General features: G+C 31.7%; 1 protein-coding gene across 1 annotated transcript in view; it reads right to left on the reverse strand.

Moving 5' to 3' along the window:
* Positions 1–20,394, reverse strand: part of LOC114345846 (protein Wnt-10b) — a 160,045-nt gene that overhangs the window by 25,707 nt on the left and 113,944 nt on the right. The window contains exon 3 of the mRNA XM_028296658.2: positions 12,009–12,292. Within this exon, the coding sequence (XP_028152459.2) occupies positions 12,009–12,292 (284 nt within the window). The remainder of the gene's footprint in view (positions 1–12,008; positions 12,293–20,394) is intronic.

Raw genomic sequence — 20,394 nt, forward strand, 5'->3', positions numbered from 1 at the left:
TGTTATTCTTCAAATCTTTTATGATTTCCTCGATTTGTTCTTTGCTGGGTGAATTATCTTCTATGTCTTCTAAGTTTTCATTTCCTTCTTCTGCTTCCATGTATTCTCTTCGGTTTGACTTATTCTTGCCATTTAGTAACTCGTCAAAATACTCTTTCCATCTCTCTACTATTTCTGCTTCACCGCTTATATTATTCCCCGCTTTGTTTTTAACGAATATTGGTTTTTGTTGGTATCCTCTTTTCTCATTTCTGGCACCTTGATACAGGTTTCTTATTTCTTTATTTCTGTAGTTCTCTTCTATTTCTTTTAGCTTATTTTCTACGTGTTTTCTCTTCTTTTCTCTCAGCAATCTCTTTACTTTATTTCTTTGCTCTATATATTTATTCTTCGTCTCTGTCGTTTCTTTCATTATCATTTCCATCCTTAATGATTTTCTTAGTTCTATTTCGTTTTGGCATTCTATGTCGAACCACTCCTTTCTCTTTTTATTCTCCTGTTTATTACACTCTTTTGCTGCTTTGTTCATTACTTGCTTTATGATGTCCCAGTTGTTTTCTGTTCGTTCTTCTGTTTGTATCTTTTTTAGTTCTCTTTCCATTGTTTCCCCATACGTTTCTTGCTCTTTCTTTGTTGCTAATCGAATTGGTTTATTTATATATTTCTTTACCTTTATTTTGTTTTTGTTTTCTGGTATCAGTTGTTTCATTTTGATGCCCACCATGTAATGATCACAGTCGGCATCTGGTCCTCTGTATGTTCTTATCTTCTTTATACATTGCTGTTCTTCTTTTTCAATCAGCACGTGATCTATTTGGTTTTTAGTCTTTCTATCTGGCGATATCCATGTTTCCTTATGTATTTCTTTTCTTTCAAAATATGTGCTCATTATGATCATATTTTTTCTCTTGCGAAATCTATGAGAAATTGTCCGTTCTCATTAGTTTCATTGTGTTTGCTATGCTTTCCTATTGTCGGTCTAAACACTTCTTCCTTCCCTATTTTGGCATTAGCGTCGCCTAAAATAATTTTCATATCATATCTGGGTACACTTTCGATTGTTCTGTTTAGTTCACTGTAGAAACATTCTTTAACATCATTATCTTTTTCTTCGGATGGAGCGTGAATATTTATGAGGGTGATTTTTTGGTATTTTCCTTTGATCCTGATAGTACATATGCGGTCTGATATCGGTTTAAACTCTACTATTGCTTCTTTTAGTTCTTTTCTTATCATAAAACCTGTGCCTAATATTCGATTCTTTCCACCGCTGTTAAAAAACAATGTATCTTCTATTTCTAATATATCATTTCCCAGCTGTTTCGTCTCCTGCAAGGCTACTATGTCAAATTGGAACTTTTCGATTTCTCTCGCAAGATGTTTAAGTTTACCTTCGCCATATGTGCCTCTTACATTCCATGTTCCTAAAAGTAAGTATTCTTTTCGACATGTTTTCTTGTTTTTTGGTCCGGTTTTTGTTTTTTTCCTCTTGTTTCCTTTTTTTGTATTATCACTATCCTTTTTCTGTGCTTGTTTCGTCAACGTTATTCCTATGGTACAGTTATTTGTTAGTTTTTTGATGCTGTTTTGATCATTGTGCCCTCTTTGTCGTTCCACTTCCATTCGATGTTATTTACCCATATTTTTTTTACTCCAATTTTGACTTCATTTCCTTTATTTCTTTCTTCCTGGGCAATGTTTCTAATTGTTTTCTGTATATCTCGTTCTTTTATGGTTGTATCTTCGTTGATATATACCTTGTGCTCTTTAATTTCTTTTAGCTTGTACTTTTTTCCATTATTTTTCTTTTTTCCTCTTGGTTTTCTAATTCAATTAGACATGTTTTTTCGCCTAGCTTGTGAGCATTTCTTATTTTCACCTCTATTCCTAAGTGGTGTTTGATGAAATTGTTGATTTTTCCTTTTAACCGTGCTTGCTCATATGTGTCTATTGTTAGGCCGCTTATAACTACGTTGTTTATTCGTCGGTGTTTTTCCATAACTTCCATGTTTTTTGTTATTTCTCTGAGTCCCTCCTTGATCTCTTTATTTTCTTCTTTCAGTTCTGCATTTTCTTTTCTCAGCTCTCTGTTTTCCATAATGAGCTTTTCTATTGTTTCCTTACTTTCTTTTTGATTTCTTTTTATTTCCTTAATGTCATCGGTGAGGAGGCTCATCATTATTATTAATTGATCAATTTTTGACCCTCCTTCTGGATGTGTGTCATCACTCTCTAATTTTTCCATTTTCCGGCGCCAAACACTGTCTTCCACCTCAACAGTGCAGAGAAGACAGCGTCTACCGTATTTATTTTGTTTGTTTATTATCCGTTGTTATTTTCTGTGGTTATCCTGAAAGTCTACTCACAACGGCAACGTCGCAATTTCAACGGTCAAGGTTTCGTTTCTACGCTTTGATGTTAGACAAGCTTATCAATTGTAGCGATCTTACTTTTTATAGGTCCTTGGTATTATTCCGATGCTATTTCACCGATTTTAAAGTTTTTTCTTATCACTGTCCTTAACTTAATGTCTTATATTATTCACTAGATACTTCCAATAATTTATTTCCCGTTACAACTCTCAGAAATTGAGTTTATTGCAGACGACAAATAAAATATGTGTTTACGTTTTGACTACAGTGTTGCCAGTCAAAATACATATTTCTCGTTAATTTTAGGGCAACAAAACAAAATATCCAAAAATTGACATAGGAGGTTGGGAACTTTCACCATCGATAGATTGAAAATGATAAAAAAATATATGTATATTTAACGTAGAATGAAGTAAACCCCCTTTTAAGTTTTATATGTATATTTAGATGGTTCAGTATTTATACCCAACCCTGTATAGAGATCATTGAAATCTTATTTCGTAAAAACTGTGTTATCGTGTATTTATAAAACGAGCATAGTTTTCACAGTTGATTTTTCTGTCATCTTATAAATCCTAATACTATTATTTTGTTCCCTATTTAGTCTGGGCTGATTATCGGAGAATAGGCCATTTTTGGGAAAAGTTATTTACCAGCAATTTTATTGCTGGAATCGAATTATAAGATCCTATATATTAATAATATAGGTATGCAAAGTCCTCAGATAGTGTGCTACTTTTTTTATAAACAAAATGGCGCTCGAAAATCGTGTTTTTTTCAATTATTGCTCTAGAACTCCGAAGATTTTAACTTTACAACAAAAACACTCAAATAAAAATTCACCGTGATTAAATTCTGCATAGATAAGTGTTTTTCCCGATGTGCTCCGACGAAAATTTTCCTCGGAAAATGCGGGTTTTCCCAACAAAATCTTTAATTTTCAAATAAAGTTTTAGATAAGTAATTATTTACCAATAATTACATAATTTGGTGACTTAAAAGCCTTCTTGGTTTAGATTATAGTTCCAGAAGCTGGTGAAAATTAAACGAATATTTTAGCAACAATTCAATTGTTAATTAATAACTTACGGTCGCAATAATAACCAAAATAATTATTATACACTGATCAAACTTTGAAATATTATAAAGATGAGATGCCTATTTAACATTTTGTCGACAAAATATAAATTTTTTATTTTTTTGCATAATCTTTAAATGTTTAAAAAAAATAGTTATAAACAAATTAACGTTTCTCAGAAAGTTTTTCTTATATTATAATTTTAAAAAATAGCTAAAATGCGCATTTCAAATATCTTGAAAATGAATGCTTTAAAACTTTTTTGCAACCATTTGCAAAAAAGTTATGAAACAGCAAAATTAACATACGATTACTACGGTGTTAATAATTTTTTTTAATTCTTTCAAAGCGTAGAAGTGAGTTTAAAGTACAAGCTAATTATTTATAAAACAATATCGATTATCAGCTTAATGGTTATATTTTAATTAAAGATTATAAATATATTTTTTTGTAATTTACACGCGCGAAAGTAGAATAATACAGTACCGTAGCTACCCGCCCACATACACAACTCGCGCGAGTTTAAGCGTGTCAGTCACTTCGAATGAACATTTTATCTCTCCGGCTCTGTATCAAGCCTACTTTCGCGCTAAAAATTACAAAAAAAAATTATTTTTAATCTTTGATTAAAATATAACCATTGCACTAATTTTTGACATTCTTTGTGAGTAATTAGATTGTACCATAGACTCACTTTTAAGCTTTGAAACAATTAAAACAAATTATAAACAATGGAGAATTCGTATATTTATTTTGCTGTTTCCTAACTTTTTTGCAAATGGTTGGAAAAATTTTTTAAAGCATTCATTTTCAAGACCTATGAAATACGCATTTTAAGTATTTTTTAAAATTAGAATATAATAAACAATTTGTAAGAAATGTTAATTTGTTTATAACAATTTTTTTTAGACATTTAAAGATTATGCAAAAAAATGAAAAATTTATATTTTGTCGACAAAATATTAAATAGGCATCACACCTTTATAATCTTTATAAGTTTGATCAATGTCTCATGATTATTTTGGTTGTTATTGCGACTGTAAATTGTTAATTAACAATTGAATTGTTGCTAACATATTCGTTTCATTTTAACCGGCTTCTGAATTTACAATCTATACCAAGAAAGCTTTTATTTCACCAAGCTATATAATTATTGATAAATAATTACTGGCCCAAAAAATGTATTTGAAAATTCGAGATTTTGTTGGGAAAACCCACATTTTCCGAGGAAAATTTTCGTCGGAGCAAATCGGGAAAAACATGCCTCTATGTAGAATTAAATTGGGGTGAATTTTTGTTTGAGTATTTTTGGTGTAAAGTTAAAATCTTCGGAGTTATAGAGCAATAATTGAAAAAAATACGATTTGTCGGCGCCATTTTGTTTATAAAAAAAGTAGCACACTATCTGTGGACTTTGCATACCTATATTAAAAATATATAGGATCTTATAATTCGATTAAAGCAATAAAATTGCTGGTAAATAACCTTTCTTTGTACTTTACTAATTAGACCAACGTATTATAACTATTTTTTTTTCAAAATTTAAAGATTATGCAAAAAAAGAAAAATTTATATTTTGTCGATAAAATATTAAACAAGCATCTCATCTTTATAATCTTTATAAGTTTGATCAATGTATCATGATTATTTTGGTTATTATTGCGATCGTAAATTGTTAATTAACAATTGAATTGTTGCTAAAATATTCATTTAATTTTCACCGGCTTCTGGAATTACAATCTATACCAAGAAAGCTTTGATGTCACTAAGTTATTTAATTATTGATTAATAATTACTTACCTAAAACTTTATTTGAAAATTATAGTTTTCGTTAGGAAAACCCGCATTTTCCGAGGAAAATTTTCGTCGGAGCAAATCGTGAAAAACATATCTCTATGCAGAATTTAATTGCCGTGAATTTTTATTTGGGTGTTTTTGTTGTAAAGTTAAAATCTTCGGAGTTATAGAGCAATAATTGAAAAAAATACGATTTTTCGGCGCCATTTTGTTTATAAAAAAAGTAGCACACTATCTGCGGACTTTGCATACCTATATTATTAATATATAGGATCTTATAATTCGATTCCAGCAATAAAATTGCTGGTAAATAACTTTTCCATGAATTTTGCTAATTAGCCCAGAGTAATTTGTTTTTCTTAATATTTCGTGGGTTTCAGTCATTATTATTTTGTATTTCTCATATGTGTATGTGGTTCGTACATGTGAAATTCTGATGAACTAAGGCGTTTTAGAATTGAATTTCACATCTCGATTTGTAGTGTTCTTTTTCACTCTATATATTATCATAAAAATCTCATAATTTCCTACAAGCACTTAGTGATTTGCGTTTTAGAATTTCGAACAAGAAAGCATACTCTAAATGTTTATTTACACAACCAATTTGCCTCGAATAGAACACAATCGCTGTCTCTCTTTTTATTTCGTCATTTTCTGTTTTGCCAATGGTTATTTTTAAAATAATAACTCGAGTTTTCAATCATCGATATAGGCCAGAGATTGATAGATCCTTTTACACGCATTAAAAAAATAACTCTTGAGGCTCTCCTTCGTGGGGCACCTTGGAGGAAGAGTTTTCTGAGGACACTTTTCACCTGGACAACGAGAAGACTGGATGAACCGGCGAAGTGTTTCGGGATAGGGCGTGTTACTACCATATATATTTTTTCTTTTATTTTTCATGTCAAATAGGAATATAACAATATATAATAATACGTATGTAGATTAGGCAAGAATATAGGATTACATATACAGTATGTCCCTGTAAGTTGTATCCATATGGAAAACTTTTTTATTATTAATTTTACGAAAAAAAGTTATTATTCACAAAAAGCTCTGCATAGTCCAAAACCTAAGATTTAACCATCAAATACCAAATTTTTTGAATATTATACGAGGTATGTCAAAAAGTTTGAATTTCACTCAAGAGTAAAGTAGCTTTATTTTTCACAATATTGAAAATTGCTATTATCAAAAGTTGTTTGGAATTAAAACTGTATTCTAGTATGCAATTACATCCTTCTAATTAAAATTTTTTTTTTTGAAAAATTATGGATAACTAACATTATTTTCAGTTATTTTAATTCAGATAACTCTTTTATTATTAATTATACGACAAAAAGTTATTCTTATTAAAAAGTTCTGCATGGTCTAAACCCTAAAATACAACCATGTTTTGTCAAATTTTATTAATTTTATACGAGTTATGTCAAAAAATATGAATTTCGCTCAAGAGTAAATACGTTTATTTTTCACAATATCGAAAATTGTTATTATGAAAAGTTATTTAGAATTAAAACTATGTTTCAGTATGTAATTACATCCTTTTAATTCTAATATTCTGAACTAAAAGGTACTTTACTTTTGATCTAAATTTATCTTTTTTGACATATCTCGTATAAAATTGATAAAATTTGATATAAGATGGTTGTATTTTAAGTTATAGACCATCCAGAACTTTTTATTAAGAATTACTTTTTTTCGTAAAATTAATAATAAAAGAGTTATCAGAATTGAAATAACTGAAAAAATAATGATAGTTAACCATAATTTCTCAAAAATTTTTTTTTAATTAGAAGGATGTAATTGCATATTAGAATATAGTTTTTAATTCCAAACAACTTTCCCTAATAGCAATTTCCAATATTACGAAAAATAAAGCTGAGTGAAATTCAAATTTTTTGACATACCTCGTATAATATTCAAAAAATTTGATATTTGATGGTTAAATCTTAGGTTATGGACCATGCAGAGCTTTTTATAAAGAATAACTTTTTTCGTAAAATTAATAATAAAAAAGTTTTCCATATGGATACAACTTACAGGGACATACTGTAGATAGGATACATCGGAGAAGATAGGATTAAAAACGAACATGAGTAAAACCAAAATCATGACAAATACAAACGAGAGAATAAATATAATATAAATAATGTCAATATTGAGGTTGTTGACGAATATATATACCTGGGTCAAATAATCAAAGCTAATAAAGAGAACCAAACAATTGAAGTACAGAGAGGAATCCGATTGGCGTGGGCAGCATTTGGAAAGTTAAGATGGATACTAAAAAGCACAAAGATACAAGTACCCAAAAACCCGTGTATTTGACCAGTGCATCCTTCCTGGTCTGACCTATGACTCAGAAACATGGACATTAACAAAGGCCAACATAAACAAAATTGAAATAACCCAGAGAAAAATAGAAAGATCCATGTTGGGAATAAAACTACAAGACAAAAAATCAAACAAATGGATAAGAGAGAAAACAAAAGTAAAAAATGTAACTGAACATATAAAAGATGGAATGCTGAAATACAAAACTGGAGACCGTGGACAGGAAGAAGAGGAAGAGGAAGACCTCAGATGCGATGGAAAAACGATATTGTAAAAGCTGCAGGAACTAACTGGAAAAGCGCAGCCAAGGACAGACGGAAATTGAAAGATTTGGGGAAGGCCTATGTCCAAAGTTGGATAGAAATGGCTAAAAGAAGGAGAAGAAGATTAGGCAAGTTACGAAAAATAGCGTAACGCGGAGCAGTTCGGGTCGGTGGTCTATTTATCTCTGTCTACCAGCGCTTAGCTTTCTCTCTCTCTAGCATATGATGGCCGCTATGTCTGTGCCATTGCATTACTCCCACCTCTTGGTAGATATGCTCACACTCGTACGACATACAAAGATAGCTAGACCACTGTACTTGATATTGGCGTTACACCTCGATGCATTGAGCGGCCTATAACTAGCCGGATCTATTGTTAAAATTATTGTATCTATTGTTAAAATATCTATGGTTACTACACTGATAGAGCCTGGAAACCATTTGCTAAAAATATCTCGCAACAGTGGTAATAATACAGTGCTTGGCGAGGTGCATGGCGATGTGCTTGGCGAGGTGTTTGGTGTAGTATGCCGCGAATAAAATCTTCTTCTTCTTCTTTTGGCATCATAACCCTGGATGGGTATTTGCCTGTCTGGCTCCTCTGTCCTTCCATTCAGATCTCTACTGGCGCTCAGCTTTCTTTCTCTAGCATATGATGGCCGCTGCCGCGGTGTCTGTGTCATTCCATTACTCCCACCCTTGGTAGATACGCTCACACTCGTACGACAGACAAATATAGCTAGACCACTGTACTTGATATTGGTGTTACACCTCGATGCATTGAGCGGCTTATAACTAGCCTGATCTATTGTTAATATATCTATGGTTACTACACTGATAGAGTCTGGAAACCATTTGCTAAAAATATCTCGCAAGTGTTAATAATACAGTGCTTGGCGAGGTGCATGGCGATGTGTTTGGCGAGGTGTTTGGTGTAGTACGCCGCAAATAAAATCTTCTTCTTCTTCTTTTGGCACCATAACCCTGGACGGGTCTTTGTCTGTCTGGCTCTGTCCTTCCATTCAGATCTGTATTGTGCCCTTCTCCTCCATTGCCTTATATTCATGGTTTCCAGGTTGCCTTCCACGTCATACAACCATCTCCTTATGGGCCTTCCTTTTCTTAGTCTTGTCATTTCTCCTGATTCTCCATGTACCGTTTCCCTCTTGAACCGCACCGGGCCGTGTACTTTTCTCAGTATCTTTCTCTCGAATATCTTGAATTGGACTTGATCTTTTTTTGTCATTACCTATTTAGGTTATACTCTGGGCTAATTAGCAAAATACAAGGAAAAGTTATTTAGCAGCAATTTTATTGCTGGAATCGAACCTTATGATTCTATATATTAATACTATTGGTATGCAATGTCCGCAGATAGTGTGCTACTTTTTTTATAAACAAAATGGCGACCGAAAATCGTACTTTTTTCAATTTTTGCTCTATAACTCCAAATATTTTAACTTTACACCAAAAATACCCAAACAAAAATTCACTGTAATTAAATTCTGCATAGAGACATGTTTTTCCCGATTTACTTCGACGAACATTTTTCTCGGAAAATACGGGTTTATCCAACAAAATCTTTAATTTTCAACTGAAATTTTAAGTTAGTAATTATTTATGAATAATTAAATAACTTGGTGATATAAAAGCTCTTTTGGTATATACTATATTTCCAGAAGCCGATATAAATTAAATGAACAGTTAAGCAACAATGAAACTGTTAATTAAAAATTTGCGGTCGCTATAATAACCACAATAATAATTATGATGCATAAGAATAACTAAAATTTTTGTACGGTGTATTCCACGAATATACGACTGTTTTGTCTTATATTCGTCAAGAGGGTCGTATATTCGTGGAATGGGGTATATAAAAAAGGCACTATACCTATCTAATGTCGTTTACAGAATTGAAATTGAACTATTTAAACAGCCTCAGGAATATTTTAAAAGTATAAACAATTTTTTGGCTTATAAACAAATAGATAATCTTATGTAAACATAGAACGAGGAGTGCGTCAAGGGTGCATTCTGTCCCCTCTACTATTTAATGTCTATGCCGAACATATCATCAGAGCTTCTCTTGAAGATCACCCTAAAGGTGCAAGAGTCAATGGAATTATCATTAACAATGTAAGATATACCGATGACACCGTAGTATTAGCGGAAACAGAAGTCCAACTAAAAATATTAATGAGCATACTATCAGAAGAAAGTCACAGACTGGGCTTGGATATTATTCTTTCCAAAACCAAAATCATGGTATTCCACAAGAACCCCCATGAACAAATTACACCCAACATACAAATCAATTGTATCACCCTTCAGAGTTCCAAGAGCTTCATATACCTGGGCAGAGAGCTAAACAGTCAGCTAGACCACTCAAAAGAAATTAGAAGACGCATTGAAATAGCAAGATGTGGCTTCATGAACATGTGTGAAATGCTCTGTAACCCCAAGCTATCAGTCACAATAAGAATGAGAACACTAAAGTGTTATGTGTGGTCTCTATTACTATATGGCTGTGAGACCTGGACATTAAAACAGTATGACGTCAACAAACTGAATTCATTCTAAATGTGGATGTACTGCCGAATGCTAAGAATAAGCTGGACCAGCAAAACTACAAATGAGGAAGTACTGTAAATAATCAACACACGTCCTCATCTGGTCAATACAATCAATATTAGAAAGACGTCATATCTAGGACGCATAATGCGCCATAGGGAATTTGAGCAGCTTCAGGTAATATTACAAAGCAAAATCGAAGGTAAAAGGGGTATAGGAAGAAAGAAAAAATCCTGGCTCTGAAATATTAGAGATTGGACCCACACAACAGGGAATGACTTAATCCATCAAGCCCAGAACAGAGAGAAATTTGTCATATTGATCGCCAACCTCAATAGAGAAGGCACTTAGGAGGAGGAGGAAACAAATAAAATATCTCGGGAAATCTTAAATTAAATCAAATTATGAAAACGGTATTAGAAATAACGCAGCAGGACGCTTATTTTAAAAGAAAAACGTAATTAATTTATTGTAACAAAACAAAAGCAACTTTGAAATTTAATAATGCGTTAGTTAGATGGCTCTACTCGAGTTACTTGGAAACAAAAAAAGATGAAGAATCACTCGTAATACCGATAGTTTTATTATTATAATATATGTTAGGAATCTTTTAAAGGTATGAAAATGTATGTGGAGAAAGAAGACTGAAATAAAAAGGTGATGGTTCGAAAATGACCATCCTATAATTTAAATCTTCGCCGTACATGCCGGTCAACTTTGACCGGTTCTATCTCAGGAACCACTCATCGCAATTAAACGTTTTTCTTTTAAAATAAGCGTCCTGCTGCGTTATTTCCAATACCGTTTTCATAATTTGAGTTAATTCAAGATTTCCCGAGACATTCTATTTGTTTATAAGCAAAAAAATTGTTTATAATTTTAAAATATTACTAAAGTCGCTTAAATAGTCCAATTTCAATTCTGTAAAGTACATACATTAGATAGGTATCATGCCTTTTTAAACAAAAATCTTAGTTATTCTTATGTATCATAAATATTGGGGTTATTATAGCGACTATAAATTTTTAATTAACAATTTAATTGTTGCTAAACTGTTCATTTAATTTCTATCGGCTTCTGAAAATATAGTATATACAAAAGAGCTTTTATATTACCAAGTTATTTAATTGTTGATAAATAATTACTAACCTAAAATTTTAGTTGAAAATTAAAGATTTTGTTGGAAAATCCGCATTTTCTGAGGAAAATGTTCGTCAAAGTAAATCGGGAAAAACATGTCTCTATGCAGAATTTAATTACGGTGAATTTTTATTTGGGTGTTTTTGGTGTTAAAGTCTTTGGTGTTAAAGTTAAAATCTTTGGAGTTATAGAAAAAAAATTGGAAAAAACACGATTTTCGGGCGCCATTTTGTTTATAAAAAAGTAGCACACTATCTGCGGACTTTGCATACCAATATTATTAATATATAGGATCATAAGATTCGATTCCAGCAATAAAATTGCTGGTAAATAACTTTTCCCAAAAATTGTCTATTCTCCGATAATCTGCCCAGATTATTACACAACCAAACTATTATTGTGTAGTAGTGTAGTCCATCGGAAATTGTAATAAAAAAAGATAATACTTACTCTCCTCCCCACTTGATTATTGTGTAGATTAATCTTAGACTGCATATCCTCAGCCTTTTCTCTTGAATCCAGAAACATCTTAGAAAACTTGAGACCGTAGCGTATGTTATGTGAGCAACCTCCCCATCTCCAATCGGTTTTTACCATTTCCCTGGGTTTTCTGATTTTGTATATCTTGGAATCACAGCCGCAGTTCATCAGAATTCCAGCACTACATCCCCTCGCTATGGAGATAGCCACGCTTGCTGAGGTCATTGAGTGAGCAAAAGCTGTTTCTTTGTAACCTGTAAAAAAATAAAACACTTATAGTTAACAATTTGTCTTTAAACCAAAAGTATGAAAAGGGGAGATAAAAAATGTATAAACTGATGTTGAGGTGTGTTTAAAATTAATAACCTATATATCATACGCGAACGTAATCAGTAGGACCTGTATTTGTAATAATCAAATTAGCTTAAAGAATTGTGCCTTTGTTCTGTTTGTTGATCAGATCAACTGTATTATTAAAGAAAACCTTTGAGTGTATTTGATTTAGATTTGAGCTATTTCAAAACCCATGCCTCATGCATAATTTCGATCAAGTATGTTTTATGTAATTTTAAAATATCCTAGCTTGTTCTTCTTCTGAGAACCGTGCCTAATTTAGGCGTGGATAGCTTCCATGACAATTTGCCGATACGGTTCTCTATCTTGCGCGTCATGTAACAATTATTCATGTATTGATAAACCAGTCCATTGGCGAAGGTTTAGGAACCATGAATATTTCTTTCTACCAATTCCTCATTTTACCTCGGTATTTCCGTTGAGTATTAACTGCAGTATACAGTATCTGCTACCTCTCATTATATGCTCCAGATATTCAAGTTTTCTCTCTTTTATCATCTTCGTCAAGTCACCTTCGCCTTCACCATTTTGTTTAAGACTTCTGTGTTTGAAATGTGTTGAATCCATGCGATTTTAAGCATTCTCCGATATGACTACATCTTGAAGGCTTCTAATTTGTTCATCATATTAACCTTCATGATCCAGGTTTCACACTCATATAGTAATACAGGATACACCTAACATTTTAAGAACTTGATTCTTAGTTGTAAGTTCAGCTGAGAATTGCACAGTATAGTTTCATTTCAAACGGTGCATTTTGAAAATGTAAAACTAATATCAAAAATTCATTCTCGCCAAGTTGCAAATTTCAGATTTTTAGCTTAAAGCAATTTAATTCGTGATCTAAAGGGTTAAAATATCTTATGAAGACGAGGAAATTGGCCATAGCCTGCAGGCCGAAGCAGTGTCAGTGTCTAAATGTAAGAAGAAGGCGCATAATCTTTCGATTCTTGTGCATAGATTTACGAGGATGGGTACTTCCCGATGCGAATGTCGCATAATAAACAAGCAGTAGCCAATACCCTATATAGTACTTGTCCTCAAAATTTTTATCTCTTCTCCATACCTTGTTTGTAGCTGCCTTACTCGAGTCACCTTTAGATTTATTGTTAATGTATGATTTACAGAAGCGTACGTTTTGCTAACTTCTCAGGTGCAATAAATAAAACTTCAGAAAATTATAATAATTTTATTTATTACTAATTCGCTTACTCGGACTGTATGACTTGATAAAGATTTGTATAAAACTGCTAGTTTAAATATAAACAAAAAACGGGATAATTACTTTTTTGTATCACAATTCTTATTTTTACTAATATAAAACGGTATACCCTAAAGCGGTTAAGCTAGGAAAAATGCTCGCGCTCCTTTTCAATTTCAATTTTCATTTTTTTACGTTATGTGTGATTAAAAAATAAGACGCAATTCTTTGTTTTTATTTTTTTTAATGGGTTGCAAGCGATTTCAAAATTTAAAAAAAATCACACGAATAGTTGAGTCTTCAACTTGTCTATTTTTAATAGACTCGTAGGTTGAGGGCGTTGAGGGTATATTACTTAAAAATGCATTGTTTTTCAAAAGAACTTTTTTTGGGAGATTACTCCAGGTCTATTTTTTAATTTGTGTATTTGATCAAAAAAATATATTTCTGATTTTTTGTCAGATCTTTCCGTAAAGTGCGCCACCTTCCAAAACAGAAAAAACTGGTTTTTAGGGGTTTTTTCGAGATTAGAGAGTTTTTAAGCCCCTTATTTCAGCAACGTTAAACGTTAGGGGAGAATGGGGGAATGGGAGCCATCGGGTAATGAGAACCACCCAGTTTTATTTAAATTAAGCGCTTTTAAATACTTGCTGACACTGGCGACACGCTATCAACAATGCAGAGAAGCAGCGACATCGTTTCAGATGTTTATTCAGTGTTGTTTGATTCTTGTGTGAGCATAATAGACTTTTTGCAGTAATCGTTATAATACAGGTGGTTTACAAAATTCACGGTAAGTTAGTCCCAATATGTTTTTCTTGAAAACTATTTTATGCAAACTAAACTTAACTACCTAAAGAATAACTGCATGTGATCTGTTTTTTTAATCACCTGGTTTTGGTAATTTTTTTCATAGGTAAAAATTTTCTAAACAAAACGGGTAATGGGAACCATCAGGCGTTTAATGGGTCCCATTACCCAATTACCCGATAACCTTCAAAATATATTTTTTTTATTACAGATGCCGAGAAATCGAGAAAGGCAGACTGTAAAGGGTTCTTGGGGTTCTTGGAGTTTAGAAGATTTACAAAGATATTCTTAACAAATCTTCACCGTCACCAGAAATACATGTGCCTGCAAAGAAAAGGGCGAGAGCAAAACAACATTCTGAAATTCTTACGGTAACACCAATGAAACGAGTATTGGAAGAAAAAGAACAAAAGAAGCAGGATAAAAAAGAAAAACAAGAAAAGACTGAAAAAACAAAAGTAAAAACACAAACGAAGAAACAAAACTAAAAACACAAACAAGAAAGCCAAAAAACCAACAAATAAAACCGATAAACGATCAAGGGTAAAACGTCAAGTTTTTGAAGACTCATCGAATGAATAAAATGTCAGTGTTATCTGCTATGATTCTGGGAAAAGTGGCAGAACTGTGGTATCGCTGTAGAGCTTGTGGTCGATGGGTACGTGCAGATTTTTCGGGGGTTGACACAGCTAAAGATTATTTCTGTGACTTTTGTTTAAACAAAATGATTTGAAAACAATTTATTACTATTTTTGTTATGAAAATTAAAAATTTAATACATATAAAACTTAAAATAAATTGTGATTCCTATTACCCGACCTATTGGGGCAATTGCAGCCATTCACTATTTTTAGTAATTTCATAATAACTTTAACATAACTAAATAAATTAACACAATAATAATAGGGAAGGATAATTAACATTTTAAACTAGCTCTTAACCTGGACCGATTTTTTATATAACCTAAAATTTGTTTTTTACTAAAGAATACAGTTAAGTGGTTCGCATTCCCCCATTCTCCCCTATACGTTATTCTGCTCATGCGCATTAACTGAAAAATAATGTATTACTTTATTAGCGGATAAGGTATCCCCTTATTTAGGTAGAAATAAGGTTGACGTTATTAAGGGATTACGTATTTGTAAGATTGCCAAATGTCATAATATATCTACTTAAATCATAAAAAACGAAAAAAGTCATATGAGCTGAACCAAAGACAACTAGAATAAAAAATATAGTCACGATGTATAAAACTGTAATCAAAATTTGTTTATCTTAAAAACTATCAGGTAATAAACATATTATATAATTGAATATAATCTGCTTGGCAAAACTGGTAGAATAAGTCTAAATTACACCATCTCTTGAGAAATCTGACACTTGACTGAATTGTCTTGTTAAACTTAGGATGGATGTTTTGTGTTCCTAAAGTGGTAAAATTGTCTTTGGTGAACGTCTTAATACATTTTCATCCATTATGACAAATAATTCAATAAAATAAGTTATAGCTTACAACTGCCGTTTTATAGGTTACATTTGCCAAATGTCAATTAAAGTTAATCTGCTTGCGCAGTTTCCGAAAGCTTTCAAAAACTCTTTTAAGTAAACACGTTATTATCCCTTATTTATTTCTCAATGCGCATGACAAGTATAACGTTTTACGTTTAACGTACGTCAAAAAGTAGAGGGTCTAAAATCTCTTTATTTTCTCAAACCACGTTATAACAAGTTATACGTACTTTAAAGTAACCGAGTCCTTAAGCACATTCAAAAATTGGGCAAAATACCTTTAAAGCCCATGTTTTCACGGTTTTAGGTTTTTTTTTGCGGGATTAACTATATTTTTGAGATCGATATAACCTAAATCAATGCGTTTACGATCTATATTTAAAAAATATATGAAAAATAATCTCTTCAGGCCTTAAAGAAGCAAATACAATCATAGTTTGTGCGAAATACCAAGTTTTCAAGGGTTATTTGGGGGTGTTTACTAGATTTACCTAACTTTTTACCTTTCTACATCATTAAACAGCAAGTTTTTTTTTACATTTTCATAAAATAACATAAGACGACGACCTTCCCATGTTCAGAGTAGCTAGAAATTTTTTGAAACATGTGAAAAACCTGGTTCTTAAGTGTTTTTGGTCTTTATGCTGGATTTCCCTAATTTTTTTCCGTTATGTGCCATTTCACATTTCAAAGTGTATTCTTGAAAAACATGGGATAATGAATTTTACAGCCATAGAGAAGTATATGTAACCTAATCTTATGCAAAACAGTTTTCAAAAACGTTTTTTTGGAGTTTTTACTGGAGTTTTCCATCATTTATCACTTTTAAACAATGTGTAAATAGTTATTTATGAAACAGTTCGTGAACTATGTTTTTTGCGAACGCACGCGATGTTTAGAGCACGAGCGACAGCGGAGCGAGTGCTATACATCGTGTAAGTTCGCAAAAAGTACTTCACGCACAGTTTCATACAATATTTTATCTACGATAAACAAATAAAAAACTGTAACATTTCGTCACTGGAATTCATTTCTATTCTACAATATTTAGAACTTTGACATTTAAAAATTCTAACTTCTTTCAAACCACAAAAGTGCCAAAACTTTTGTTGTAATTTATTGCTCATTATGTCCATCCATCACCATGACAACACGAAAGTTAAGGATATTTGATTATATGAAAGTGTGCCAAAAACAGTGCGAAAAAGTAAATTCCATTTCAAATACATTGTTACTTCACGCACACTTTAAATCCTTCACCCACTGCTATCTATAATGACAGTTTTCACAAACTGAAAACTTATACATAATAATATTAGATAGAGTAGATAAAAATATTTTTAGCACTTAGTTTCCTTTACTTACTTATTATTATTGTATTATATTTTTGTATCCTACCTAAACAATATCAATATGAGATATGTTGTCTATAGAGATTATAGAAGATGGAAAAATCCAGTAAAATCCCCAAAAAACTGGAAAAAAGAGTTTTTCGTATGTTTCTATGGAAATGGGATAAAAAATGGGATGGAAATTCTATGGAATGTTTCTCTTCTCTGAATATGGAAAATACATCGTCTTATGTTGATTTATTAATTTTAAATTTTAATAAATTAATTTTAATTTTAATCCATGGCAACGTAAAAGAGTTGAGAGTACAGTAAAAACCCCAAAATATCTCTTGAAAACCTGGTATTTCGCATAAACTATGTGCTTATTAATAATTTTTCGTATATTCTTTAAATATGAATTGGAGACGCATTGATTCGGACTCTATTGATCTCCAAAAATATCATTAACTTCCCAAAAACTCGCAAACACCCTTAAAACAAAAACGTGGGTTTTTGGGAGTTAAGTATTTCGCACAATTTTTTAATTTGCTAAAGGACTCAGTTACACAAATTATATATTATAATCTATAAAAAACCTTGATTGATAAATTTTGATGTATATAAAATGGGGAAAATCTAGACAGATCGATGATAAAATGTTAACAAATAAGAATTTTCAGTAGTAATTGCACAAGAGCTCTAAAATTATTGAATTTTTCCCGAGTGTCACTTTGACAGTTTTAATTTCACGAGCCGAAGGCGAGTGGAATTATTTCAAAGTGTCACGAGGGCAAAAATTCTATATTAATTTTAGAGTTCGAGTGCAATTTGTTGCGATTATTTCATGAATAAAACTGTTCAAAACCAAAATTTTATTGTAATTTATATATGTAAGTACCAATTAGTGAAATTAAACACACAGTTGTTATAAATATGTATTTGACGGTTGAAAGTCATCACTTTTATAATTTTTAAAACATTTGTCTAAGAGCGCCTACCTTTGAAACGAAAGGTCGGGAGTTCGAATCCTTCCAGGGGCAGAAATTTTTCATTTATTATAAATTAATAAATGGAAAATAGTTTCTGTCTTTGTGGGATCGGTACTCACCGGAGGGACCGCAGACGTTCGGAAACAATTAGCGTCTCTTTGCAAAGACAATGACGTCGACTTTGCAAAGTAACAAGACACTTACTCAACACACACACTACACATTACTCCCCTGAATTAGTGATAAGTTATACAATTACGTGGCTAAAGGTTCTAGTTCTAAACCAAAGCCAGAATCAGAGAAAAAAAAAACATTTGTCATTAATGTCACTGAATGTATTTTTTCGTAGCAACGAAGGGCATCTGACGTAATATGCTTAACGACGGGAGATTATCAAAAATTATCACCTTAATTTGCATGTCTGTAGCTTTATATTGGTCAGAATCTCCTATGAATGAAATAATCAGTAGTAATTGCACAAGAGCTCTAAAATTATTGAATTTTTCCCGAGTGACATTTTGACAGTTTAAATTTCACGAGCCGAAGGCGACTGAAATTATGTCAAAAAATATTATGTCAAAAAACTTTTTGAGGGCAAAAATTCTATATTAATTTTAGAGCTCCAGTGCAATTTGTTGCGATTATTTCATGAATAAAACTGTTCAAAACCAAAATTTTATTGTAATTTATTTATGTAAGTACAAATTAGTACAATTAAACAAACAGTTGTTATAAATATTAATTTGATGTTTGAAAGTCATCACTTTTATAATTTTTAAAACTAAACGTATTTTTTCGTAGCAACGAAGGGCATCTGACGTAATATACTTGACGACGGGAAATTATCAAAAATTATGGATTTAATTTAGATTTCTGTAGCTTTCTATTGGTCAGAATCTCCTATGAATGAAATAATCGATAAAATAAGATAGTGAGCGAGCTATAACTAGCAATAATTTTAATAAATAAGTTAAAGCCCGTTTTAAAATTTTCAAATCAAGCTGTACTTATTCCGATTCTGCAATCTATTGAATTTAAAAGTCTTGTTCTGATTCAATGCAGCTTACAAGAAATCTTATTAACATACGGTGATGTTTGAGATTCTTCAATGAATATTATCAGCATCAGTAAGATTTATTAATATACGCAACAATGTGACGGTTTCCTTCTTTTGTCTTGACTTTTGTACAGAGTAGCTAATGGAATATATTGCTTATTTTTATTTGTTTATTTAGCAATTATATTTTTTATGAAGGAAAATAGTAGAAGTAAACTGTGTCTAATAAAAAAAGTAAATGTAGTAACAACTCAGTGGTTTCCAATATTCCAAATGGAAATCAGTTCATTCTGCTTTCATTTTGCTGGTTGCGTCAACATCAGACGGTAAGGCTCTTTAATCTTGCCATGATCGAAAGAATTATTTTTTAATTATTATCTATTACTTCTGTCCTGGATGTGTTTTAATTTCTTACATTTATTACATATTTTTCTAAAACAATCAAACTCCCGAGAGAGTCTGGATTTATAAAAAACTGCATATGAACTTTTTTTAAATTCTAATGGGATCCCTCCCTCTTTTAGTGGCGCTTTAAAACCATTAACCATAGCTCTAAAGATGATTTTGTAAGCGGAAAGCCTCAACTTAATTAGAAACTGTACAAACTTAAAAAAAATACTATTATTTTTCATCAAGTTTAATGGAGATCAGCTGCAGAGGAGGATATATTCAGCTAACAGTGCAAATATGGGAAAGTGAAATAATGCCAACGTACTAGTATGAGGGCTACATATGTCAGCTGCATAAAAAAGGAGACACACTGAAGTGTGACAACTATAGAGGCATAGCCTTACTAGATACCTACTAATATACTAATATATAAGTAGTGGATAGTCCAAGGATCAAAATCTATATCATGCCAAAAGGCGCTTTTACCATGGGGGTGGTTGCCACCTTACCTCGGGGGTGGAAATTTTTATTATATTTTGACCGCAAGAGTTGATAAAAACATTCATTATAAGCAAAAAACATTCTATACATTTTTTGATAAAATTAATAGTTTTCGATTTATTCGCTGTCGAAAGTGTTAGTTTTATATCGAAAAAATCAATTTTTTTTAATCAGTTTTCTGCTAATAACTCAAAAAGTTTTCGTTTTATCAAAA

This window comes from Diabrotica virgifera, chromosome 2, assembly GCF_917563875.1.
Source record: "Diabrotica virgifera virgifera chromosome 2, PGI_DIABVI_V3a".
NCBI classification, from domain to species: Eukaryota; Metazoa; Arthropoda; class Insecta; order Coleoptera; family Chrysomelidae; genus Diabrotica; species Diabrotica virgifera.